Source organism: Ornithodoros turicata, chromosome 4 (genome assembly GCF_037126465.1).
Source record: "Ornithodoros turicata isolate Travis chromosome 4, ASM3712646v1, whole genome shotgun sequence".
In the NCBI taxonomy this organism is placed as follows: domain Eukaryota; kingdom Metazoa; phylum Arthropoda; class Arachnida; order Ixodida; family Argasidae; genus Ornithodoros; species Ornithodoros turicata.
The window spans coordinates 39,501,452-39,528,404 of NC_088204.1; the positions used below are offsets into that span (position 1 = coordinate 39,501,452).

At 46.9% G+C, this 26,953-nt stretch overlaps 1 protein-coding gene and 1 pseudogene across 1 annotated transcript; one reads left to right on the plus strand and one right to left on the minus strand.

Annotated features, from left to right (window-relative positions):
• The first annotated feature begins 1,461 nt into the window (after positions 1 to 1,461).
• On the plus strand, positions 1,462 to 4,036 carry LOC135392363 (uncharacterized protein K02A2.6-like). The gene is made up of 3 exons (XM_064623079.1): positions 1,462 to 1,859; positions 1,991 to 2,385; positions 2,448 to 4,036. Exons 1-3 carry the CDS (start codon positions 1,462 to 1,464, stop codon positions 4,034 to 4,036), a joined length of 2,382 nt encoding a protein of 793 aa, XP_064479149.1.
• Positions 4,037 to 12,294: 8,258 nt separating this feature from the next.
• Positions 12,295 to 12,890, minus strand: LOC135393034 (uncharacterized; annotated as a pseudogene).
• Positions 12,891 to 26,953: the final 14,063 nt, after the last annotated feature.

Sequence of the window (26,953 nt, forward strand, 5' to 3'; positions counted from 1 at the left end):
AAAAAGGACATTTTCCCAAACAGAACAAAACCTCCTGGGGTGTTCCAGTGGATATCCGTTCACGGAAATTCGGATCTCCCTGGGAGACAGACATATTTCCGACGGACGTCCCCCACATCTCCGAGTGGCCACGGTTCGGACTTCCCACATATATCCGTCGTTTGTCCTCACAGGATGTTACATGGAGATGTCTGGACATTCCACGGACCTGCATATGTACATGCACACGTTGTGTGGATATACAAACATCCGTAAAGGAGATAGACATTTATCCTCAGTTTTCGTAGAAATCAGCATTTTTCTGCCTGCCATTTTTTTTTAATCCCCGCCTCCGAACCCTTTAATTTCTGTTGCTCCTCTTTCTTTCTCGTACATGCCGTGACGGAGAACGAACGCAGCGTTTTAATCCGAAAAAAATAGATACAAACGCTCCGACAGGACCACCCAGTCCCAGAAGCTCACTTCGAAAGGCAGTGCATTTCCTTCCAAAGAGAGAACAGATACCATGTAATGCTTGTCTCGCGAGCATCCCCATATTCCAGATACCTTCTCGCCTGTGAATCAAAATGATGGGTGAGTTGCCTAAGCCTAATTCGATTACGCACGAATACAACAACGAAGTGAGAAATTGCTCGGTGTATTAACTCGCTATCAAGACAACGTCTGTGTTTCCTACTGGTTTTGGTTAGAGACATTCAGCTGGTAGATCGAAAGTCAAACCTCGCAGTGCTACATTGCCACCCGTTTCTCTCTCTCCCGCAATAAATGATCCGTGTAACATCCCGACAGGGATCTAACTCGGACAATTCTTGAAACAGCCGCGACCGGACATCCTGTGGATACAGATCCTGGGACGTCCATGTATCAGGCTCCCAGTGATATCTGAAGGATATAGATTTCCGGAGATGGACTTTGGGATCTGTTTCGGACGTCCACAGGAGAAAGTGTTCTGTCTGGGTTGTCTCAGTTTGCAAGTCTTCATAATTCCCCAAGACACCTCAAAAGAGTCAGCCCCACCATAGCGCGGTACTAGAAGAGGTCTACGTGGGAGAAGTGCTCAAAGAGTCGAGCTCCGAGCCATGGAGGATTAAAGCCACAGTTGGGGGAAGAGACATCACATTCAAAGTCGACACCGGGGCTGACGTATCAGTAATAACCCAATGCCTGCACTATGAAGAAATGGGCGAGTTGAAGTACCCCACCGAAGTCCTTTTGGGTCCAGGTCAAAATGCTATCAACACCCTGGGGCAGGTAAAGACAATAATCAAGTGCAGACATCAAACTGTACAGGAGGAAGTCTTTGTCGTCACTGCCTTACGGGAAGCCCTGTGAGGCCGACCCGGCATCAAAGCACTGGAGGTCCTAAAGCACCTACATGAAGTCTCTACAACACCGAGTGCAGTTTTAGATGCCAAAGAAATTCGTAAGGACTACCCCAAGGTCCTTTCAGGACTGGGACTGATGAAAACTCCTTACAAGGTAGCACTCCTGCCTGAGGCAAAACCTTACGCCGTAACCTATCCGAGAAGAGTGCCCATTCCACTCCTGCCCAACGTTGAAAATGAACTCAAACGCATGCAAGAACTGGGTGTGATGGTCAGGGTCGACAGGGCTACTGGGTCGTGTGCCCCTATGATAGTAGCAAAAAAACGAGACGGGGAATTGCGAATATGCATAGATTACACTGAGCTTAACAGACAAATAGTGCGGGAACGTGTGCTGATGCCAACGGTTGAACAAATCCTGGCCAGACTGGCGGAGGCACAAATCTTCAGCAAACTGGATGCAAGAGCACGCTACTGGCAGACTCCTTTGGCCAGAGAGTCTCAGGAGTACACAACTTTTCTGACTCCCTTTGGGTGCTTCCAATTCCAGAGACTTCCCTTCGGGATATCAACTGCACCAGAGTTTTTTCAACGTGAAATGCACCGCATCTTGGAGGGACTGGAAGGCCTAGCTTGCTTGCAAGATTACAAATCGTCTTCGGTAGAACAAAGGACGAGCACGACCAAAACCTACAGCAAGTGCTTAGTCGCCTGCAGAATGCCGGCATCACTCTAAACGCCAAGAAATGTGCGTTTAGCAAGAATGAGGTTAAATTCCTTGGACATATAGTCTCACATCAAGGCATAAAGGTGGATCCTGAAAAACTCAAAGCCATATTACAGCTGCGACCACCACAAAACGTTTCAGAAGTGCGGTCCTTCTTGGGTATGGTGAACCATTTGACCAAGTTTCTTCCGGGACTTGCTGAGCAAAGTAAACCTCTTAGGGATCTTCTCCGTCAAAACGCCATGTGGCAGTGGAGTGATGCACAACAACGTGCCTTTGACCACATCAAAGAATCCCTCACTAAAACGCCAGTGCTTGTGCACTACAACCCACGTGAGCCACATACACTCTCAGTGAATGCTTCGTCATATGGACTCGGGGCTGTCCTCTTACAGGAGACGCAGGGGCCAGCGACGACCTGTCGCTTATGAAACTAAACAGTACTACTGAAAACGGTACTACTGAAACTGGACGGTATGCCCAAATAGAAAAGGAGGCTTTGGCCATCACCTGGGCAAGCTCCCATTTCAGAACTTATCTCCTGGGCCTACGGTATCACATAGAAACAGATCACAAGCCTTTGGTGCCTCTTCTCACCTCAAAGAGGATTGACCGATTAAGTCCACGTTTGCAACGGTTCCGCATGCGTCTGTCGGAATTTGACTTTTCGGTGTCACATGTTCCAGGCAAGGATATCCACATGGCCAATGTACTCTCTCGGAATCCTTTATCAAACATAGACACTGAAGCTAGACGTGATCTCGAAGAAGCAGTGAGTCAATACGATGTCCTGACGATGGAAATTTTACCAGCATCAGCCGACATGCTTACACGCATCAAGACAGAAACCGCGAAAAATCCCACATTATCTCGAGTTGTTGAATACTGCTCCGAGGGCTGGCCCGACCCAAACAATCTGCCTTGGGAGGAACGAAGATATGCAGAATGCTCAGCTGAACCTTGCGTCGTGAAAGGGCTCCTGTTCAAGGGCGACCGAATGGCCGTACCACTTGTCCTCCGCAAGGAAGTGTTATTCAACATTTATGCTGGACACCAGGGAGTTTCAAGATGCAGAGCACGAGCAACGGCAGCAATATGGTGGCCAAGTATAGGCACTCACAAAGAAGACTTCGTACGCAGGTGTTCCATCTGCCAGGAACACAGGAAACCAGGGCGAGCACCACTCTTCCAGACGCCACTTCCTGAGCGACCGTGGGAGGAAATAGGCATGGACCTTTTAAAACTACAAGGCGAAAACTACTTAGTAATAGTGGACTATTACTCACGTTTCTTCGAGCTCGTCAAGTTGAAAACGACAACAACTACAGATGTCATCAGGGGTCTCAAGCCAATATTTGCACGCTTTGGGGTTCCCGATGTTGTACGATCGGATAACGGACCTCAATTAGCGTCAGCAGAATTTCGGGCGTTCTTGAAGGAGTGGAACGTCTTACACAGGACATCGAGCCCTTACCATGCTCAAAGCAACGGAGCGGCGGAGCGTACTGTGCAACTGGCCAAGCAGTTCCTAACAAAGACACCTGAAGTTGAACAAGCTCTGATGGCACATCGAGCCACACCGGGACCAGAGGGCTACACTCCCACTGAACTACTGATGGGAAGAAAAATAAAGACTAATGTTCCAGCTCCTGCTAAATCCCTAGAACCACACTGGCACTATGAAGACTTCAGAGCTCGTAACTGTCAATACAGAGAGGGCCATGCAAAACATTACAACAGACGCTACAGAGCGCAAGAGAGTGAACCTCTGCAGCCGGATAGCAGTGTAAAGATATTGGTGCGAACTGCCACACACGGAAAAATTGTAAAAGCAGCAGAAGAACCAAGGTCCTACGTTGTGGAGACGACGTCAGGATTACAGAGGCGCACGCAGAGCCATCTCCAGCCCTTGGAACAAAAAGTGAACCGGTCTGTGTGGACATGCGTCCAGGAACCAAGATCAGGAAATGGGACACCTAAGTGAACCCGTGGCGGTCGTACGATTCGATCACCAGGGGAGCTATTCTCGATGAAGTAATGCGTGCATTACTTCGTTTGCAAGCTATCATTGGTCGCCGAGCGAAGAAGGCGTGAAGATACCTCACGCGCACGCAACCAATGCTAAACCAATTAAGCATGCAGTTGCATGGTTGCACTGGGCTACCGCCTCACGAGAATTGAATTGAATTCAATTGCCCGAAACGGAAGAGCACAGTGCGAAGGAAAGATCTGTGGGAACATGTAAAGGGTGAACCGCATGGCACGAAAAACTGGCCGAAAACTGGCCGAACCGAAATCGGGACCGAACTTTTTTCTGTGCATCACCGCATGCTACCGAAATGCACCCCGAATTTCGGCCGAAGACTTCTGGCCTTGGGGAACATCGCCTTTCAACCATCCAGGTCAACGAGATAATCCCTGTATTCATAGGGGCAGAAGTCGCACACACGGCAACAGTAAACCCTATTGCTACGTCATCGTTGCTATGGTTCTCCTTCCGGCTGAATAGCCATTGGATGTTTCTACTTTTTCGGTTGGCGTCACTTCCCATTTCGGAGGAGAAATCTGGCTTGGCCAGATCGGGCCGAATTCGGCACGGAATTCTGTTCTCCGAAAAACGTTCGGTCCCGAATTCGGTTCGGAAAGAATTCGGACGCTTTTCGGGCCATGCGGTTCACGCTTATGAGTGTAGCGATATGCAACTTAATTGCGACGAGACAATTTGCTCGGACTTGTAAAAGCTAAACAGAAGAAAATATGTGAACGTGAGCGCATTGCATTACGAATTTGCTGACAGTATATGGTGGCGCTCGCGCATGAAATTTTGCTGCAGTTTTGAACAAACCGAGTGGCGCGAACAAAATTTGTGCAAGTGTATAATGGCCGTTGGAGCGATTGCTAGTTCTTGTCTTGTGAACACCGTCGCAGTTTTCACCAAAATTTTTGAGGACATTCCTCTAATTTCGTCGTTTGACAAATACACAATAGTTATTCGCTATGTGCGGGCATCGTCGCGTGCATGGAACATATGATGCAGCCGCATCCTCGCGAGCTCGGGCCATCGACAATGACCATCGAAGTGACCATGCATAGCTCACATTGCCAACGTTTTGTTTTTTTTTATTTCCCTTGAGAATCAGTGTTTGCCAAGTTCTTCGAATGGGAGGACATCCGTCCCCCACCCACCCACCTACCCACCCACCTAATACCCCCAAAATCTGGAAGAGACCCCCCTACAATTTTGTGACATTGCGCAATACTTCATAAAAAGCGTGTAAAAGCCCCCCCCCCCCCCCCCCCGGAGGAAGCAATTCTGTGTAAACTACTGAGACCATCCCTTTGCTTGCATGACGTTGCATGGGAGAAACGGCTCAATGGAGATGCTGTGTGGTGAAGTACATCGGACGTGCGGTGCTATGTGGTGAAGTACGAACCAACGACAACATACACCGGTCATCATTATCCCAAACAAATGCAGTATACGCCACCGTTGAATCGCGAAAACAGTTGCGGAACATGATAAAACACCATAACCCAAAATATGTATGCTATGTCGATCATACCGCCGTCTTTGATCAAAGTAATGCACCCCCTATGCTGCCTTACTTTTCCGCGTTAAAAGTGATGCCGTATGTCATTGCCTACATCAAAATGACGTACGGCCTAACGCGATGTTAGCTTGTGTCTGCCGGCTAGGGTGTGGCGCCACTGTATCGCTTTGGAAATCTTCACATGCATGTCTACATAAAGGACTCTATGCAATTTTTTGCTAAAGTTGGAAATAAAATATTCTCATGGACGTCTTTCTCACGAACATTTCTACGCCGCATTACGATTTCGCTTGCGTTTTGCTCCCACATTTATTACATCTTGTACATAGCGCCACCTCATTGCATTATATTACAACAGAGCATGCCACTGCAAAAATGTACTTAGAAATGACTTCGCTAGGGACAAATGTCCCTAGAGATGGGCGGAGCGTGTCGCGTGGACTCCACCCAAGAGCTCGTGACGTGCAAGTAATGCACGCATTAGTTTAATCGAGAATAGCTCCCGAATGCGCTTGAACTTGTGAGTCAGTGTAGTGCAAGACTCCAAGAAAGGGTGGGGGGGTGGGGGGTCGTGAATGCTTAAAAGGCGCACCAACGGATGGCGCCACGCGACTGAGAGGGAAAGTGTTTCTGAAGTGAGCCGTGCTCTACGTGCGCTGTAAGAGAGATCGGAACGGGACTCCGTCGAGGCAAGACGCGAGTCTAACTCAACCACTATGTAACGCATATTCATATATATATTAAAGGGTTGCTTCTATACTCCGTCGAGCCTATCCTACGCCGCCTACGACACCAGTCTTCAGCATGACTTTACATTCAGCATTAGAGTTGCTGATGATTAGATTAGCGGATGTCTAGTGCTCTGTGCCTCAACTTCAGAGCAGGCTGACCACACCTTCCCCCTACATCAACGCTCCCCTAACCCGCTCGGCCATGCCGTTAGTTTTGCATTTATATACGTTACCGATTAGAGTAGCTGATGATTAGATTAGCGGATGTCTAGTGCTCTGTGCCTCAACTTCAGGGCAGGCTGACCGCACCTTCCCCCTACATCAACGCTGCCCTAACCAGCTCGGCCATGCCGTTAGTTTTGCATTTATGTACGTTACCGATTAGAGTAGCTGATGATTAGATTAACGGATGTCTAGTGCTCTGAGCTTCAACTTCAGGGCAGGCTGACCGCACCTTCCCCCTACATCAACGCTGCCCTAACCAGCTCGGCCATGCCGTTAGTTTTGCATTTATGTACGTTACCGATTAGAGTAGCTGATGATTAGATTAACGGATGTCTAGTGCTCTGAGCTTCAACTTCAGGGCAGGCTGACCGCACCTTCCCCCTACATCAACGCTGCCCTAACCAGCTCGGCCATGCCGTTAGTTTTGCATTTATGTACGTTACCGATTAGAGTAGTTGATGATTAGATTAACGGATGTCTAGTGCTCTGAGCTTCAACTTCAGGGCAGGCTGACCGCACCTTCCCCCTACATCAACGCTGCCCTAACCAGCTCGGCCATGCCGTTAGTTTTGCATTTATGTACGTTACCGATTAGAGTAGTTGATGATTAGATTAACGGATGTCTAGTGCTCTGAGCTTCAACTTCAGGGCAGGCTGACCGCACCTTCCCCCTACATCAACGCTGCCCTAACCAGCTCGGCCATGCCGTTAGTTTTGCATTTATGTACGTTACCGATTAGAGTAGTTGATGATTAGATTAACGGATGTCTAGTGCTCTGAGCTTCAACTTCAGGGCAGGCTGACCGCACCTTCCCCCTACATCAACGCTGCCCTAACCAGCTCGGCCATGCCGTTAGTTTTGCATTTATGTACGTTACCGATTAGAGTAGTTGATGATTAGATTAACGGATGTCTAGTGCTCTGAGCTTCAACTTCAGGGCAGGCTGACCGCACCTTCCCCCTACATCAACGCTGCCCTAACCAGCTCGGCCATGCCGTTAGTTTTGCATTTATGTACGTTACCGATTAGAGTAGCTGATGATTAGATTAACGGATGTCTAGTGCTCTGAGCTTCAACTTCAGGGCAGGCTGACCGCACCTTCCCCCTACATCAACGCTGCCCTAACCAGCTCGGCCATGCCGTTAGTTTTGCATTTAAGTACGTTACCGATTAGAGTAGCTGATGATTAGATTAGCGGATGTTTAGTGCTGTGAGCTTCAACTTCAGGGCAGGCTGACTGCACCTTCCCCCTACATCAACCCTCCCCTAACCAGCTCGGCCATGCCGTTAGTTTTGCATTTATGTACGTTACCGATTAGAGTAGCTGATGATTAGATTAACGGATGTCTAGTGCTCTGAGCTTCAACTTCAGGGCAGGCTGACCGCACCTTCCCCCTACATCAACGCTGCCCTAACCAGCTCGGCCATGCCGTTAGTTTTGCATTTATGTACGTTACCGATTAGAGTAGCTGATGATTAGATTAACGGATGTCTAGTGCTCTGAGCTTCAACTTCAGGGCAGGCTGACCGCACCTTCCCCCTACATCAACGCTGCCCTAACCAGCTCGGCCATGCCGTTAGTTTTGCATTTAAGTACGTTACCGATTAGAGTAGCTGATGATTAGATTAGCGGATGTCTAGTGCTCTGAGCTTCAACTTCAGGGCAGGCTGACTGCACCTTCCCCCTACATCAACCCTCCCCTAACCCGCTCGGCCATGCCGTTGGTTTTGCATTTATGTACGTTACCGATTAGAGTAGCTGATGATTAGATTAGCGGATGTCTAGTGCTGTGAGCCTCAACTTGAGAGCAGGCTGACTGCACCTTCCCCCTACATCAACCCTCCCCTAACCCGCTCGGCCATGCCGTTGGTTTTGCATTTATGTACGTTACCGATTAGAGTAGCTGATGATTAGATTAACGGATGTCTAGTGCTCTGAGCTTCAACTTGAGAGCAGGCTGACTGCACCTTCCCCCTACATCAACCCTCCCCTAACCCGCTCGGCCATGCCGTTGGTTTTGCATTTATGTGCGTTAACGATTAGAGTAGCTGATGATTAGATTAGCGGATGTCTAGTGCTGTGAGCCTCAACTTCAGAGCAGGCTGACCGCACCTTCCCCCTACATCAACCCTCCCCTAACCCGCTCGGCCATGCCGTTGGTTTTGGATTTATGTGCGTTAACGATTAGAGTAGCTGATGATTAGATTAGCGGATGTCTAGTGCTCTGAGTCTCAACTTCAGAGCAGGCTGACTGCACCTTCCCCCTACATCAAGCCTCCCCTAACCCGCTCGGCCATGCCGTTGGTTTTGGATTTATGTGGGTTAACGATTAGAGTAGCTGATAATTAGATTAGCGGATGTCTAGTGCTCTGAGCCTCAACTTGAGAGCAGGCTGACTGCACCTTCCCCCTACATCAACCCTCCCCTAACCCGCTCGGCCATGCCGTTGGTTTTGGATTTATGTGGGTTAACGATTAGAGTAGCTGATGATTAGATTGGCGGATGTCTAGTGCTCTGAGCCTCAACTTCAGAGCAGGCTGACTGCACCTTCCCCCTACATCAACCCTCCCCTAACCCGCTCGGCCATGCCGTTGGTTTTGGATTTATGTGGGTTAACGATTAGAGTAGCTGATGATTAGATTAGCGGATGTCTAGTGCTCTGAGCCTCAACTTCAGAGCAGGCTGACTGCACCTTCCCCCTACATCAACCCTCCCCTAACCCGCTCGGCCATGCCGTTGGTTTTGGATTTATGTGGGTTAACGATTAGAGTAGCTGATGATTAGATTAGCGGATGTCTAGTGCTCTGAGCCTCAACTTCAGAGCAGGCTGACTGCACCTTCCCCCTACATCAACCCTCCCCTAACCCGCTCGGCCATGCCGTTGGTTTTGGATTTATGTGGGTTAACGGTTAGAGTAGCTGATGATTAGATTAGCGGATGTCTAGTGCTCTGAGCCTCAACTTCAGAGCAGGCTGACTGCACCTTCCCCCTACATCAACCCTCCCCTAACCCGCTCGGCCATGCCGTTGGTTTTGGATTTATGTGGGTTAACGATTAGAGTAGCTGATGATTAGATTAGCGGATGTCTAGTGCTCTGAGTCTCAACTTCAGAGCAGGCTGACTGCACCTTCCCCCTACATCAACCCTCCCCTAACCCGCTCGGCCATGCCGTTGGTTTTGGATTTATGTGGGTTGACGATTAGAGTAGCTGATGATTAGATTAGCGGATGTCTAGTGCTCTGAGCCTCAACTTGAGAGCAGGCTGACTGCACCTTCCCCCTACATCAACCCTCCCCTAACCCGCTCGGCCATGCCGTTGGTTTTGGATTGATGTGGGTTAACGATTAGAGTAGCTGATGATTAGATTAGCGGATGTCTAGTGCTCTGAGCCTCAACTTGAGAGCAGGCTGACTGCACCTCCCCCCTACATCAACCCTCCCCTAACCCGCTGGGCCATGCCGTTGGTTTTGCATTTATGTGCGTTAACGATTAGAGTAGCTGATGATTAGATTAGCGGATGTCTAGTGCTCTGAGCCTCAACTTCAGAGCAGGCTGACTGCACCTTCCCCCTACATCAACCCTCCCCTAACCCGCTTGGCCATGCCGTTGGTTTTGGATTTATGTGGGTTAACGATTAGAGTAGCTGATGATTAGATTAGCGGATGTCTAGTGCTCTGAGCCTCAACTTGAGAGCAGGCTGACCGCACCTTCCCCCTACATCAGCCCTCCCCTAACCCGCTCGGCCATGCCGTTGGTTTTGCATTCATGTACGTTACCGATTAGAGTAGCTGATGATTAGATTAGCGGATGTCTAGTGCTCTGAGCCTCAACTTGAGAGCAGGCTGACCGCACCTTCCCCCTACATCAACCCTCCCCTAACCCGCTCGGCCATGCCGTTGGTTTTGCATTCATGTACGTTACCGATTAGAGTTGCTGATGATTAGATTAGCGGATGTCTAGTGCTCTGAGCCTCAACTTGAGAGCAGGCTGACCGCACCTTCCCCCCACATCAACCCTCCCCTAACCCGCTCGGCCATGCCGTTGGTTTTGGATTTATGTGCGTTAACGATAAGAGTAGCTGATGATTAGATTAGCGGATGTCTAGTGCTGTGAGCCTCAACTTGAGAGCAGGCTGACTGCACCTTCCCCCTACATGAACCCTCCCCTAACCCGCTCGGCCATGCCGTTGGTTTTGCATTTATGTACGTTACCGATTAGAGTAGCTGATGATTAGATTAACGGATGTCTAGTGCTCTGAGCTTCAACTTGAGAGCAGGCTGACTGCACCTTCCCCCTACATCAACCCTCCCCTAACCCGCTCGGCCATGCCGTTGGTTTTGCATTTATGTGCGTTAACGATTAGAGTAGCTGATGATTAGATTAGCGGATGTCTAGTGCTGTGAGCCTCAACTTCAGAGCAGGCTGACCGCACCTTCCCCCTACATCAACCCTCCCCTAACCCGCTCGGCCATGCCGTTGGTTTTGGATTTATGTGCGTTAACGATTAGAGTAGCTGATGATTAGATTAGCGGATGTCTAGTGCTCTGAGTCTCAACTTCAGAGCAGGCTGACTGCACCTTCCCCCTACATCAAGCCTCCCCTAACCCGCTCGGCCATGCCGTTGGTTTTGGATTTATGTGGGTTAACGATTAGAGTAGCTGATAATTAGATTAGCGGATGTCTAGTGCTCTGAGCCTCAACTTGAGAGCAGGCTGACTGCACCTTCCCCCTACATCAACCCTCCCCTAACCCGCTCGGCCATGCCGTTGGTTTTGGATTTATGTGGGTTAACGATTAGAGTAGCTGATGATTAGATTAGCGGATGTCTAGTGCTCTGAGCCTCAACTTCAGAGCAGGCTGACTGCACCTTCCCCCTACATCAACCCTCCCCTAACCCGCTCGGCCATGCCGTTGGTTTTGGATTTATGTGGGTTAACGATTAGAGTAGCTGATGGTTAGATTAGCGGATGTCTAGTGCTCTGAGCCTCAACTTCAGAGCAGGCTGACTGCACCTTCCCCCTACATCAACCCTCCCCTAACCCGCTCGGCCATGCCGTTGGTTTTGCATTTATGTGCGTTAACGATTAGAGTAGCTGATGATTAGATTAGCGGATGTCTAGTGCTCTGAGCCTCAACTTCAGAGCAGGCTGACTGCACCTTCCCCCTACATCAACCCTCCCCTAACCCGCTCGGCCGTGCCGTTGGTTTTGGATTTATGTGGGTTAACGGTTAGAGTAGCTGATGATTAGATTAGCGGATGTCTAGTGCTCTGAGCCTCAACTTCAGAGCAGGCTGACTGCACCTTCCCCGCTTAAGACGACAGTCAAGATATCAGTCCAGATAAGCTACCGCTCGCAAACGTTATGCAAAGGTTTTGGTATCGCATCATTTACATAGCAAAATTGTGTGAATAATATTTAATAGCATGTGCTCCTTTCAAGTATTTTTTAAAAAATAGAATGGCTACGAGTATTGTCTCCCATTCTGTTGTCTCACTTTTGCCAGAAAGCCCGCAATTAAAGAGTTTATTAGTGAATTTTAGATCGTTAGTCATCTCGTAGTTCAATACTGTCTTGGAGAGGATGTCCGCGTTGCCGTATAACTCACTGTAAAAATATCATCTATGCTGCTCTCACATTTTCTTTTTATGAATCTAGCGAACGTATAGCGCAGGACGTCCAGGATCATAAAATTACTCGAAATATGCCTACTGAATATACTTCCTCACAGAGCTCACAGGTGACGATTGTCGATGGTCTCCTGAAGAGAAGCCCGCAGATTATCTTGCAAGAAGTTGCGCAAGTTGTTGTGTGTTAACATGGCACCTAGGTTTGCAATCTGCGACGCTATCCACGTGATGATGGGAACACTGGGAACTTTTATCCACACCCGACTTAGTTGGGTAACTTTGACAGACTTTGACGCTAACAGGTCCCGTCTGCAATGGGATTTTCAGCTGGATGTCCGCAGTGGCACGTTCAGCATGCGCAATGAACCGTCCGGTGATGTCAGGGAAGGGGACGAAATTCCACCCTGCAGAGAGAGCTCACTTACGCCGAGAAAATCAGAATTAAAAGACATAAACATACATACCTGTAACGCACGTGCGGTCCTCGTAATCCTAGCAGCAAAGTGATGTTGGCATTTGTGTCGGAACATGGAGTCCGGAGTTCATGGCGTAACTCAAAGCTAAGGCCCCAGAGGACGCCGTCTGTCAGACTCATGGGCCCAGTTTGGTTTGGAAGATGGAAAGGTTCTTCTTCTCGGATCCACTTGCGGACTTTCTCCACAAGGCTTTTGAAACGAGCCTGTCGACCAACATCGTTAATGCAAAGCCAAGTGGTGTTGCGTCGCGTTCGATTCGAATATTAAGTGTTTTTCAAGAGAAAACGCCCAGATAGCACAAGGTATGGTAGTATACGTTTAATAGATATTAAAATGTAGACGTGGCGAAAAAGAGAGAGCGAGGTACGCAGACACAACACCTCAGGCAGCACCCCAATGTGTGTCCCAGTCTGGACAAATATTGGCTATCTTGGATTCCCGATGTTGGCCCAGTTTTACAACTGCAACCCGGCCAAGCAAGGCCTAATATTGGCAGCCGATATTCAGCTCCAGTATTGCCTCACATTGGTACCATATTGGTAAATGGGAAGTCGATATACGCCCAATCAAAGCACAATATTTTCACGCCCAAATCCAAATGTCGGTTTGCCAGTGCAGTTATCGCATTCCCTATCTTTTTGCTTTTTCTCCTGCGTTACCGGCAGGCCTATGAACTATGGCCCGATGACTTTGTGCTGAAAAAAAATAGAGAAAAAGGAAAGTAAAGCAAACGCAGACGGAGAAGAGCCAGATAAAAAATGCCAAAACTGTTAGTACAAGACGCCTTTTTAGGTCCACATTGGGTATCACACCACAGGCTTCACGTTATTGTTGCGCTTCAAACTGCTCACCAGGGTTCAGTGGTTTTAGCACAAATCTTCCCGGCAACAGCACCACCAGCTATGCTGCATTGAAAGACACGGCCAACCCGGGGGCTTTATCAAGGGGCCCCCGCTTTATCAAGGGGCCCTTCTCTAGTATATATGAAGGACCGGCTCCCCTTTGCCTCCCTCCACCACTTCGTATTGCCAACTGTAGGATGGCACAAGCGCAGGGTGTCGGAGAGAACCAAAAACCGGAACCGAAAACCGAAAACAACCGCTATTTTGGTGCGAACCGGAACGGAATCCAAACCGTATACGTTTTTTGCGCTCAGGAGGGAAACCGAAAAATATATTTAACGGTTTTCGGTCCAAGAAAAAACTTCGCCGGTTTGGACTACGGATAGGCGAATGAAACAGACGTCGTGTGCTCTGAAGTCATGTAATGGATACTATACGAGGGTTACGGTTACGGTGGAATGTTTGTGGGTATACTATGACCCTTAGGCTCCCTTTGTAATGATTTATCGTTCGCGCGCGCACACAGACTTCGAGGTACATGCGACTCTCTAGCAATGTGCCGTAGTGTTCCTTTTAATTTGATCCCCCCAAACTCTCTTCAACTAAACAGCGAACTAAGGGAGCTGTATAACGGCTTCTTTATCGGTAATGTCGCGCAACGCGTCCCTTGTTTGAGAGCAGCTAAGTTGAATAGATTAACGTATGCGCGAGGGCAAGCCCGTGCGAAGTGGCAACTCTTTTGTGGACAGGACACGAAGAAAATAAAACGGAGCCGTCGAGCACGTTTGTGAGTGAAGGTGTTCCTCGATTTCCGTCGTAGTCGTGCGGTGGTGCTTACTGGCTAGACAATAGCAACAGACATTCGGATGGGACGCGATCGCTCCAACCCTGCAAGAAAGTACTTTAAGTATAACATCACGACAAACAAGTCCGTTTGTAGCATGCGCTTCAAGATAGGAGAAAGCCCATTTGAGCAGACAGTAACCTACAGGAACCAGGAGCTACCAATTTCACAGCTGTCTACAGAATAAACGGGTTTACATTTTGTAACATAGATTTTTTTGTGGGCATGAATATTCCCAGCAGAAGCGGAACCGGTTGAAAACCGGTATGAACTGTTATTTTTTTGCTCCGGAGCAGAACCGGTACCGGATCGTTTATGATGTAACCGGAACGAAAACCGGAACGAAAAACGTTTCGGTTCGACACCCTGCACAAGCGTAAGCTTGCCCTCATCACGGTTCAAAAATAGTACTGCCCTCGCCACCGCTTAGGCGGATTTGAAGGGAGACCTGAGTGGTTTTCGCTCGACACCGCGTTAGAATAATAGATCAAGAAATTATAACAAGCCCAATGCGAGGGAGGGTAGGACAAGGGAGCGAAGTGCGGTCATAACGGTATGATGATTGGGTTTTAACCCTTAGAACACGCAAATCGTAAAGAATTCTTGACATGAATGGTTATGGTTCTGATATTCATCCGTAACCGGCATTCAGTTTCTTATTGGATATGTCACCTGTATTATGGCAAACTATTACGTATCGAGGTGGCCACAAATGTTTTCCATATCCTGGTAGGAACTGTAGTGACAACATGTGGTATGAATGAGGGGATGCCAGTATTTCACCCGCCTAGGGTAAGGTTTCATTTGTAAAATTGGCCCAAATTTTGCCAACATTTGGCCAATGTGGAACCAGTATTGGCCTTCTGCTGCACAACTCGGTGTACTAATAGGGGCCCCACGCTAGACAAATATTGGATATATGGTTTGGATGCCAGTACAGGCATAATTGGTACAGTGGCAATGTCTGAACCGAAAACAGGCGTACCGATACTGGACCCCTCTTCGACCAGTTCACAACTGCACAACTGTACCAATAGTAGCATCATGTTTATCAAATATACGCCCATTCTGGGACCCATATGGACCGAATTTGATGGGATATTGTTCGGCCGGCATTTATATGTAGACCAAATTGCCCACTTCCTGCGAATATTGTATGGTCGCCGGCTGTATTCGGGCCGTATTTCTGGCTTCGATCCAATATTGCTTGGTCCTCGACTATATGCAGAACAGATTGCCCATCTTCAGGCAATATCACCTGTTTGATGACTATATGGAGACCATATTTCCAATCGCCAGTCAATATTGACCGGTTGTTGGCAATCTTGGGACAATATTCCCATGCTGCAACAATTACTCGAAGAATAATGCGAAACATGGTCCTTTATAGGACCGGCGGTTCCAGTGTGCCGGCAATAACCGACCAAGTTACTGGACTGTCTGGGACCGGGCAGGATCAGACTAGCAACTGCATTAATGGGAACACGGCACGTAACGCAACAAGAGGAAGGTCAAGTAGCTCTAGACCGGGCGCGCTATCTGCAAAGAGTAGGAAGGCGAAGGAAAGATATTTCTTCACAGGAAAAGAAAACTGATGCCTGGCTAACACAGTTGTCCAGTCACTCGGAGATTCTTGTCGCCTCAAAAATTTCACGTTCGAGCTGCGTTTTATGCCGACCAATTACTCGTATTTTAGTCCGTCCGTCAAGTATTCAGTCCCTTTCCAGTGGGGAGATATCTTCCCTTCGGCTTCTTCCCGTTACACGATAGCGCGCCTCGTCTAGAGCCACTCTGTACCTTGACCTTTCTTCTTCCGGCTCCTGTGTTACGTGTCGTGTTCCCATTAAAGCAGGTGCAAGTCTGAGCCGGTCCGGTGCTGTCTCTGTGTATCTCGGTCGGCCCTTTTACGCCACGTCTATCCAACTATCCCAGCTCTCCACCTTGAATAAATCTAGACTTCGGGAATGTCTAACAAGTTAGCTCTATTGCTCCGTATTCGTCCCCTAGCCTGCCCTTGCACGGCTAACGTTACGCTAAAATAAGGCTAATCGCCGTACAACTGTAGACCTTTTTTTGGACCAAACGTCTAAAATGCGACAGCATTTAGCTGTCCACTGAGCCGTCATATTGGCATGTATTATCTGTGATGTCTAAAATTATGCCTATTTATACCAACATTTTTGGACCACCGGGTCACGTATGGATTTATGCAAGTATACAGGGCGTCCCAGAAAACGTGCCTTTAAATTGTAATGTAAAAAAAAGCCGAACATCGTGAGTTTCAAAACGCAGAGGGCCTAGCCAGCCTAGCAGAGAACCTAGTGAACCAGTTTTTGCGCGCCCTCACTCTCTGTCCCACGAAAGGAGGTTGCGAAACATAGAGTCACTAAATAGGGATCAGAGTAGCGACAATGAACCACGCCGCTGAGCGAGCCCGCTATCTTGGGTCAGGCGCGACTTCGTCGCCTAGCAATGAGACGACAATCTCTCCATTCTCTTGGAAGGAGAAACAACGTAACACGATCGGCCCAATCGTGAACATCGAACTGCGGCACCGGCGCGGAAAACGAATGCGATACTCTGTACCCCTATGTAGTGACTCTATAGCTAAACCCAGCCTCATGGAGGAAAGAAAATAAATGTGTAATGTAATAAAAAGTGTGATGTTATTCCACGCGATCGCAAGTTTGGATGAGGAGAATCATCTGCGACAAACGATCCTCCTCTCTCAGCTCGCCCCAGCACGGTCGCGCTGCTTCACTAACGCTCGTTAACTTCGAATCAAGATCAGTGGTTACTAAAACTTGTATTCAACACTCCTTTTCTTTTTTCCAGAAAGGTAACTGGGTGACATAATGAATGTTTCGGTGACAATAGCTCCCATTAGTGAACATCAGATAAGCGTTAAATTCAAGCAAAAGGGCAGTTGGTCTCCACTCAAATGTTAAACCGAGCCGGTCATGTAGCTTAATCGTCGCTTAATGGAACCGTACTAGTTCTTCCTTTAGGTTCACAGCGTGCAGCGACACGGCTAGGAAATTCATCGCATCCCTTGTCTGTCGCTAGTATCTCGTATCTATGCCAATCTACCAACACGGTCTACGCGATCTACGTTGGCAGCTGATCCGCTCCATTGTTTGACCCAGTTGTAGCGGCGTCTCACCGGAGCGTGTGGTCGGCTCCGGTCACCTGATCTATATGACGTGCACTACATGTCGTTGCTTCCGCTACACTTTCGTGATTCGGAAACAAACGGCTGTGCTCCCTCCTTAGTTTTCGTTCCTCCTTGCACGGCCCGCACGTTCGTCAACCGCATTCTGCTGACAAAGAAAACGATACTCAGCCCCACACCTCTATTACATGAAGATCGTTGCGAAGAAGGGCAGGCAGAAATATTTAAGAGAGATAGAACAAATTAAGGACTCGTCCCTGAGACTCGAAGCCAGAGTACAAAGGAACGCTGCCTCCCAACTACCACAATACTCGCTGTTACGATTAACGCCATTAGTAATAGCGTCCCAGACAACCATCAACGTCCCAAGGATATCCCAGTTTGGTCATAACGTCCACATCCGTGATGGATGTCCTAAAATATACCTAAATATCATTTCATTTACTCAATAGGTCCATAAAATAACCAGCATACAACTGCGACAGTACCAACCGTAATGCGCGCTAGACTCCCTGGGATCAAAAAGCAAGAAACGTTGCCCGCCGTTCACTGATAAGCGTCGTCTGCTGTATTCACTTGCACCGCCGCGCAAAGGCAGAAAGCGCCATGAGCATCGACAATAGCGCACTCATCATCATCATCATCATCCGGTCGCCACTGTGGTCGTTCACATTCCGATGTGCACTTTTAAGTTTCAAGGTGAGCCTATGAAATGTGCATGAAGTTGCAGTGACGCCGAAAGTTAAGGGTAAAAGAGTAAAAGGGTACAAGAAGGGTCATCGTACTGCAAAAAAAAAAAAAAAAAACTCTATGCGATTTCGGCTAACGCCGTGAGTACGCAACGCAATCAACACGAGTGTCGTGCGTCTTGATCCCAGGATCAAGATGAAGTCTTAGTAAACATGTTGGTTAAAAGTGATGAGGACAGTGAGTCCTCAGTAGTTCCTCCAATCACCCGTCGCAGGGGAGGTTGAGGAAACTTATTCTTCAATGTCAGAGAGTGCTGAACAGTTTGAAACAAAAAGTACTCAACGTGATCTCCAAGACAGAAGAGAATCGGGCACGGTTGTACATGGTTCGTTCACGAGCGATGTAAATGAAGTACCACAGATTTTCACTCCTCTGAGAGCGTAATGTAAAGCATACTGCTATCAGTGCCATCATTTCAAATGACATCGTTCACGCCCGTGGGATGTTGAACAAGGGAGGCGTACGCCTTTTTTGTACCACTTATAAATTTCATAATTGGTACAAAAAAGCCAGCGCCTGCGGTTTTCAACAAATCAGGGGCGAGAACCCTGCCATTCGGGATTGTGGTTGGCTAGGAGCGGGCTATAAGGTGAAGTTCGTTTTGAGGAATGTCACGTCGAGACTGGGAGGTACCTGGGTTCGAATCCCGGTGCTGGCTGTGCTGTCTGGAATTTTTCCTGGGTTTTCCTCAGACGCTTTCAGACATATGCCGGCACAGTTCCCTTAGAAGTCGGCCCAGGACGCAGATTCCCCCAGGGCGTCAGTCGTGACGTTGCCGACATCTGTGAGGCCGACAACGGCGAGCCCTTTCACCATCACCACCGTTTTTAAGAAAAAAATTCTTCGTCAAAAGTTCCACAAGTTTCCCTAGACGGAAATAAGACTACAAAGAGGTACACACACAAAATGAAACTTAACAGTGTCAACCCTGTGTTCCTTTCTACTGTGTTTTTTTGCGAAATTTTTGATCTGGTGTATTGTTACGTATGCGACATCTTCTGAACTTGTGAACGTCTGTGACATTTACAGGGGGTAGTTCTTTTAGCTTAACTTATGTATGCTGTTGGCTGTGTTCTACAGTTCCCGACAAAAGTTAACGGTACACGCGAGCTGGATAACTTTTCTCTGGTGCGGCACCCAAGCGGTCTTCGCAAGCGGTAGAGTTCGTTGCTGAGAGAGGCGTAGATGAGTGTGCTGCTCGGAACTCGCTACGGTAGTTTGGGTATTGCTTCTGTTCAACGTGCCCACGAAGGTCGTTGGATTTCACTGCAGTGCTCCCCAACACCACGTGACTGAAATATTGTGTATGTAAGCTGTCATCTGATCACACCTGATACTTAATATAATCACAGCTATGTCCCGTAACGATTAATTCGTTTAGAAGAAATGTATTGCTTCTTCGCTTTTTAATACGGGTGACACAGTATCGTGTTTCTACAGTGACTTATTCTTGTATCCCCAATGATAGCGGAGAGCCACCAGTCTTCACAATCTTTCAGTGACGTGGTGTTGCAGAACACTGCAGTGGTTTCGAACTCACTTCGCATGCACTATCGTGAGAAGCAATACCGAAACTACCGCAGTATGAAGCTTGCAGTACGCTCATCTACCCCCCTCTGAATCAATGACAGCGCTCAGACTCAGACTCAGGTCTAGGGTTATACATTTCCTGTACCTTACTTTAGCCACCCTTAGACCTACTATAGCACCCCCTTGGGGGTCCTCAACGTATGTAAATAAATAAATAAATAAATAGACCATGACTAGTCCTGCTACCGTCCTGGCATGCATTCATGCAGAAATGTGATATAATTGATAGCAACACGGATCTCAGCATAAACATTTATTCACAGTAAACCACACACGAGGTCTACGGTACAAAACTCTGTCTAAAACTGGATTGACTTTGCCGCCAAGCAGGCGTCTTGTGTTTTGACTGATGAGTGTTGAACTGGCAGCAGGGTGTTGATGACCACCTCATTCCTTTCTTCCAATGAGTGATTGTTGGTGCAGCAGCACTGCCTCCAATTACTCACTGTGGCTAGAAAATAGAATAAAACATGTCAGAAAGCATTATGTAGCCTGCTAGTTCTAACTAGTTTGTTTAGTGGCTATGCACACTCTTTCACGGGATGGTTGTCTGGCCACATAAGAGCAAAAACTGTATCAACACTGATCTGAGAGACACAAAGAAAACAAGCTGCACGTACAAAAATCACGGAAGTGTTACAGCTACACAACACAAATTGCAGCAACAGCTGAAAAGCTGTTTGCGCGTGACTACCTGATGTGGACGCTAGAGCCCTGCACCATCCGCGGATATCCGTAAGATACTTGCGGATTCGGATGAGAATTTATCACTTTCTGCGGTGTGCGGATCGGATGGCTCGAGGTCGGATGCGGATATATCGCATGCTGTAATTTTTCTACTAGCAATTTATTTGGATTGCGCGCCGACAGCGAGCGCATGCCCGGGTTCACCTTTGACCATGCACGGCCAAGACGGGAGAGAAGGCATTTTGGCGTCCACACGAGCACCGGTGAGCAAGCGTTCCAGAAGTCTCTCCATATCGCGTTTCTTGAAAGGTTTACCTTTGCTTGTCGTCATGACTGAGTCCTTCCGCGAGAGCATGGAGGCATCCGAAATTATACCAACATTCTTCCGGTGGTGTTTACGTGTCCTTCGAAACTTGCGGATGTAAACGGTTGTGTATGCAACGGCGTGGATCGGATAACGTGTGCGCGGATGCTAAGAATCTTATCCGCGCAGGGCTCTAGCGGACGCTGTCAGGATCTCAGGGAAATGAGGATGTAACAGCTGTCGCTGTGAAAGTACATCAATGTGACAGGCGTTTTCTCGTGACGCACGACCTTACCTGGTCGAGCAGGCGACTGCAAAGCACTCCATGATTGGCGCAGCACTTCTATCACTGCATTACGCTAAAACAACATCTGTGCTGCTCTCATAACTTTGGTGCAAAAATTCTGTACAGGATAAAAATAAACACTGTGTATATTATAAAAGACAATACAAAGCAAGAGCTGTATCACCATGTCAAATATTATAAGGTTTATTCACATGAGGTCATCCACAGGAGACCGCCACTGTCGCTAGCAGGCAGATTTGCTGCCACCGGCTTTTGTAGATCTCGGCCCTATTGTAGATTTCAGTCAAGCTGTTACTCATATTATACTCACCGTATATCTGGTGTTTAAAACTTGTTGCTCTATGATTTGTAGAATATCCAAGCAATTTCCATATTTTCGGTGTTAATAGTGACCTAAAAAGCATAATGCAGAGAACAAATACAAGGACTTAACATTGAGGGACCTATAGTATGGCACTGAGGTGACTTCAGTGAATAAACCTTTTAGGATCTCAAATCTTGCACTATTGCCGGATAGCTGTTTGGGGAAAGTAAGACGGAATGACAGAGTCACGCTGTTCTCCATACAATACCAAGGGTGTTTCAAAACGACCAAGCACAGAAATACTAGTTTTGTACCGTTTGATGAATATTTTATCTGCTGCCCACACATGTTGTGCGGTTCCTTAGCAAGCTTCTGGCAGTCGTTTCCTCTACATCGCGCTTCCCTGCTAACTTTCACAGCATCTGAAAAAAAAGTTCGATTTCGTTAACCACACGACAACCATGTAAATGGAGAGCAGTTAGAGCCTTCCACCAACTGTATTTGCAGTACTTTGTTGACAAAAAATTTAAAGAGGCTCCCTCTAGAGTAAGATTAGGGGGCACATCGAACATCAGGAACATTGGAGGACAACACAGTCACACGTCAGAGACAACTGCTTCCCCTCACCTCACAGGGAACTGTTAAGCTTATGTGCAAATAGCTGTTTCGTAGGGTAGGTTACCACTATTTCCATATCCACCGATGCAAGATAGTCCAAGCACCTATAAAAAGAAAAATCCAGTTGCTATGAAACCATGATATGCAAACAAAAGTACTTGCGCAAAATTTTCAGTGTGTAGTTTCAGCGAAAAATGCAACAACCGAAGTCGGGCTGACAATGAACTAACCAGCATTTATGTTCCGGCATGTCCGCCCTGCAAACCGTAATTGTCGACTTTCGTTTACTCAAGACTTCAACAGTCATCGAAAACTCGTGAATCTCGATGGTTAATTATAGTGATACCGTATATGTTTTAGCACCAAGACGAACCAAGGCACTTACTGAAACGTTGTACTGCCGAACATACAACGTTAATCGCTACTTTGAATGCAAGTGCAGTCAGGTCAACCCACACTTCCAATGTGCTTAAATCGGTGATACGAAGCCGAATTAACTAAAGGAAACGATATTCCGATATTATGCCACGCATCTCTACTACATGCGATTTGGTGCACAGAAACAGGCACATACTTTATTGAAGAGTGAACTCACCCCTTAAACTTGAAAGCCAGAGAACAAAGAAACGCTGTCCACCACAGTACTCTGGGAGCTCTGCTGCGCTCAACAGCTTTTATCACTGGACAGCACGGCGTACGTTCTCGCTATGCTCAAAAATTGCAGGACAAAACGCGCGGGAGATTAGAACTTCGAAAGATTTTCGTATAACAACCAGTGGAATGCAGCCGCCAAGACCCAACCACCCAACTGCTACCCGTTGCGCGTCCGGAAAGTTTGAAGTTTCAACCGTTGAAACTGAACTGGTTCGAACTGGTTGGATGGATGGATGATGGATGGTGATTGGGTAGACGGGCAGACGTCATTGCCATTGCTTTAGCTCGTTGAGTACTTATTTTTTGTAATATCTTTAATTTTCGTGGTCGTTCATTATAATTGGGCGGTGGAGGTTAAATGTTAAATAACACATATGCCAATCCAGCGGAAGTGACACCAACATCATCATCATTATGCCATCGCCATCGTTGTTGCAGCGATGTTGAAAATCGCTGCTCTTTTTGCAAACATTTTATCAGTGCCTTTGCTACTGAGCTACAGGTGTGCCTAATATGTAGCGCATTGCCTGTTCAGCGGTTTCAAAGAGATACCATGGGCAGTTTCAAGATTTTTTGAAGGGTCCTGAAATCCCTGAGTCACGTCAGATTCCATTTTACTGCTGCAGCTGTGTAGCTTGTGGGAAAATGTTATGTGCAGTAAACAAACATCTGCTATCTGCTGCCCACAGTACGTGCAAAGTGCTTTTGTGTTTGTGGAGCTATGGTTTATAATGCTGCGCTGCACGATTCGTCGGAGTCGTCGACTTTTTTATTGACGTTTCAGTGATTCGATAATTTAGTTGCTAATTTCTTTAAGTTGGTGTAGCGTAGTATTCTGAAGGGGAGTTACTAACGTACAAAATTTACATTTACCAGCAACTGTAACGCCATCAGGAACGCTAGTTCAAGAAACATTGCCCCGAACAAATGCGGGCTTTCGTTAAGAAAAAAAGATATATATTCAGGAAAATAAAAATATTACTTCACAGCACTTAGATTCTGGTAATGTCTTCTAGTTGTGGATGCTGTCAGTGTATATGCATGTCAGTGAGCCAAAAACACTCAGATCATCATATGTGTGGACATTATTTAAATTATCTACGTACCTCAGTCAGACTGCCTTCATCTGACTGATCTTTTGTTACAATATATGGGCATACAACTCACATAGCATGAAAGACTACATATTATCCATTTGGTCATACAACTCACATAGCATTAAACACTACATACTATCCATTTGGTCATAATATAACTGGACAAAGTTAATGTGGTCCATTCATGCACAGTTTCTGAAGGTTGTTACAGAGTCCAGTTTTATTACCTCAGTATGATCATTTGCAACCAGATTGTACTTGCTGCTTCACACACGTATGATGGAAAGTAAGAAAATAAGGAATTTCCTTCATGTATGGGGATCATCCAACAAAAGTTGCTCTGCTGTGAACAAAATAATAAATCTATAGCACAACATTGGAAAAATTTATGTACAGATTAGAGCTCACCATTACTCCCTAATATAGTCACCTTATTTAGCTGAACATTTTTGATACTGTGGTACCATGGATGCAATACGTTGTCTGTGCCATGCTATGTCCTGTTTACAAAATGAGGCATTCACTTTGCATTTCACCTGATCAATTTGTGTTTCATGATCACTTGCGAATTGGTGACTGCCGAGGGGTGCTTTGAGAGGAAGATGGAACAGCAGATTGGGCAAATTTTCATTGAAGTAGGAATCATCACCTTGAACATGAGGAGAACGAAGTACACGGGAAGCTCGTGAGCAGGAAACTCACGTTTGTGTGTCTCCTGTATACTTCATTCTCCTCATGCTCAAGGAGATGCTTCCTACTTCAACGTTGTACCAGCTCGCTTGTGTACTTTTTGTCTCTTTTGCAAATTTCCAGATGAATTTCTGGAACAAATCCCGAGTCTTTCAAGATGAGTGCAGACAGCGTTGACGTGGTACGCTACACCCTTCCAAGTCCTGTGCGTTTTTGTTTCATTGTAGTTTGGCGCTTTCCCAGGATCTCGCAGTACATCCGCATTTACTGTCATTGTGCGTGTGAGAAAATCCACAAGGTGCACACAATAATAGTTCTAAAACATTGTCGGCATAGCCTTTCCAGACGAAAACGCGAGTCTGACCTCCTTCAGAATGCTTTCACCGGGCACCCACCATGACTTCCTATGGTATTTTGTCTCAGCACTTGCATAATGCATCCACGTTTCATTAATAATAATCGTTCCAAGAAATTCATCTTGACCGTCTTGGCAACTTTCGTTGACCAAGCTGAAGGAAATTTGTTCCAATTATATCAGAGTGCAGTACCAGTGACCTGCCAGTCTCCGTTAACAATTCTCGGAATTTCAGAAAAGAAACGTTGTTTCGTGGTGTTATAGCTGATCTCATGCTGTACCGTTCATTGTGCAGATTTTCACGACCCTGTATAGAGGACACACCATTTAAATGCCTGTAAAGTGTTTTGTATAAACAGGTGTTAACCCTCAGCGGATATTCTCTAAAGCACTCTTTTTTTCTTTAGCGAAAAGTAGGATAGCTCTTCCTTATTAGGATAGTCAGACATACTCGGAAATATTACATCCATGCTTGAATGCCTGACACATAGGTGAACGGCCCTCCATTAACCAACATCTGCAGTGCCGGGATGTCACACCCAACACTATACCATTTAGTTTGTCCTAGTGGTGTTTCCTTTGACTAACAAATATCGGGAAACTTTGGATGACCCCCCCAGTTCTCTTTCTGCGTTTGGCTACATTTCTTAGATTTCTTGTGACGACTCTTGTGGACAGATACCAGCATGGAAGACTTAATAATAATTGGGGTTTACATTGCGAGACAACTGAGATCATGAGCGACGCCACAGCAGTCGGTCTGTGGATTGCCCACCTGAGTGTCCTTAAATGTGCAGTGAAAGCTCACCACACAACACACCGTATTGAATGTCCCTTGTGGAAGATGGCATGTCTAAGCAACTTGTAACATGGCACTAAGTTGCTGGTGTTTTTGGCCGGTTCGAACCGGCGATCTCGGGATCAGAAGGCGAACACACTACAGACTCAGTCTCCAGGGCCGGTTCACGGATAACTTGAACACCACAATTATGTTAACTCTGCCATCAAGTAATTCAGTTTCCTGCATATGTTTTGTAACAATTGAACTTCCGTTTTGTAAGCCTGAAAGCTAAGCTTAGAACCACCTCTTATAATTTAGTGACTCTATTTGATGTGTGAATGTGTTCACACCTCTTAAAAAGCTAATAAGACAAAATCTTGATGATTTCTAATATGTGGTATATACAAGGCCAGCTACAAGACGTCTACAATTAGACGTCAATTACTAAATGTCTACCAGATGTCTAGTAAATCACTAATTTTAGACGTCTAAATAATGGTAAGACTTTTAGACGTCTAGTCAACGTCTAGTTTGGGCACTATCCTTAAAGTCTAGGGTTAGAACAGGTCTGGACGTCTAGTAGACTACCATTTGTTCCCTGGGAAATAAAGGGTGGCCCAGCGTAAAATTTTCTGCATCTAAAAAGGATGTCTGTCTATGATAAAATGGAGCGCATTACTCGTGGAATGGAGAGAAACGCGCGATTCTGTCGCACTGCTTTTGGCTTTCAAAGCTCCTACCTGAACGTCTCAAATCAAAAGGAGTAAGAAACGTAGACTTTGCATTGATGTGGACCTAATACTTCAATCAATTCCTCACTTTGAGTATTCTTTCTTTGCGTAATCGAAAGAAACATGGATAGCTCGCCCTTCGTTTTATGTCACAGGCGAGCAGGACTCTCGAATGTACGGAGGATCCCGATATAAGCAATAAACAAAGGTGTCTGTTTTGGCTTCGGTCTGGCTGGTTTGGGTCTGGGCTGTTTGGTCTGTTTTGTGAAACGTTAGAGGGAGGATTCTAGTACCTTTCGGAGTGGGTTTCTCAGACTTCGTGCCGTGCGTCTTTTATATTTCTCTGTGCTTTCTTTTTAAACTGCTGCGCTCGTTGTCCGTTATGAATTGTACAAGTTAATCAAGATGTATGGAAAAAGAGAAGTTATCAAGACTGCGTCTGGTTTCGTATAAATTATAAGCAGAAAAATGAGGTACGGGTGGGTGCAGGTGAAGTCGTCCTCACAAGGTCCTGCGAGTGTTCCAGGTTGACACCCTGAGGATGTGCAAGTGATATGACCG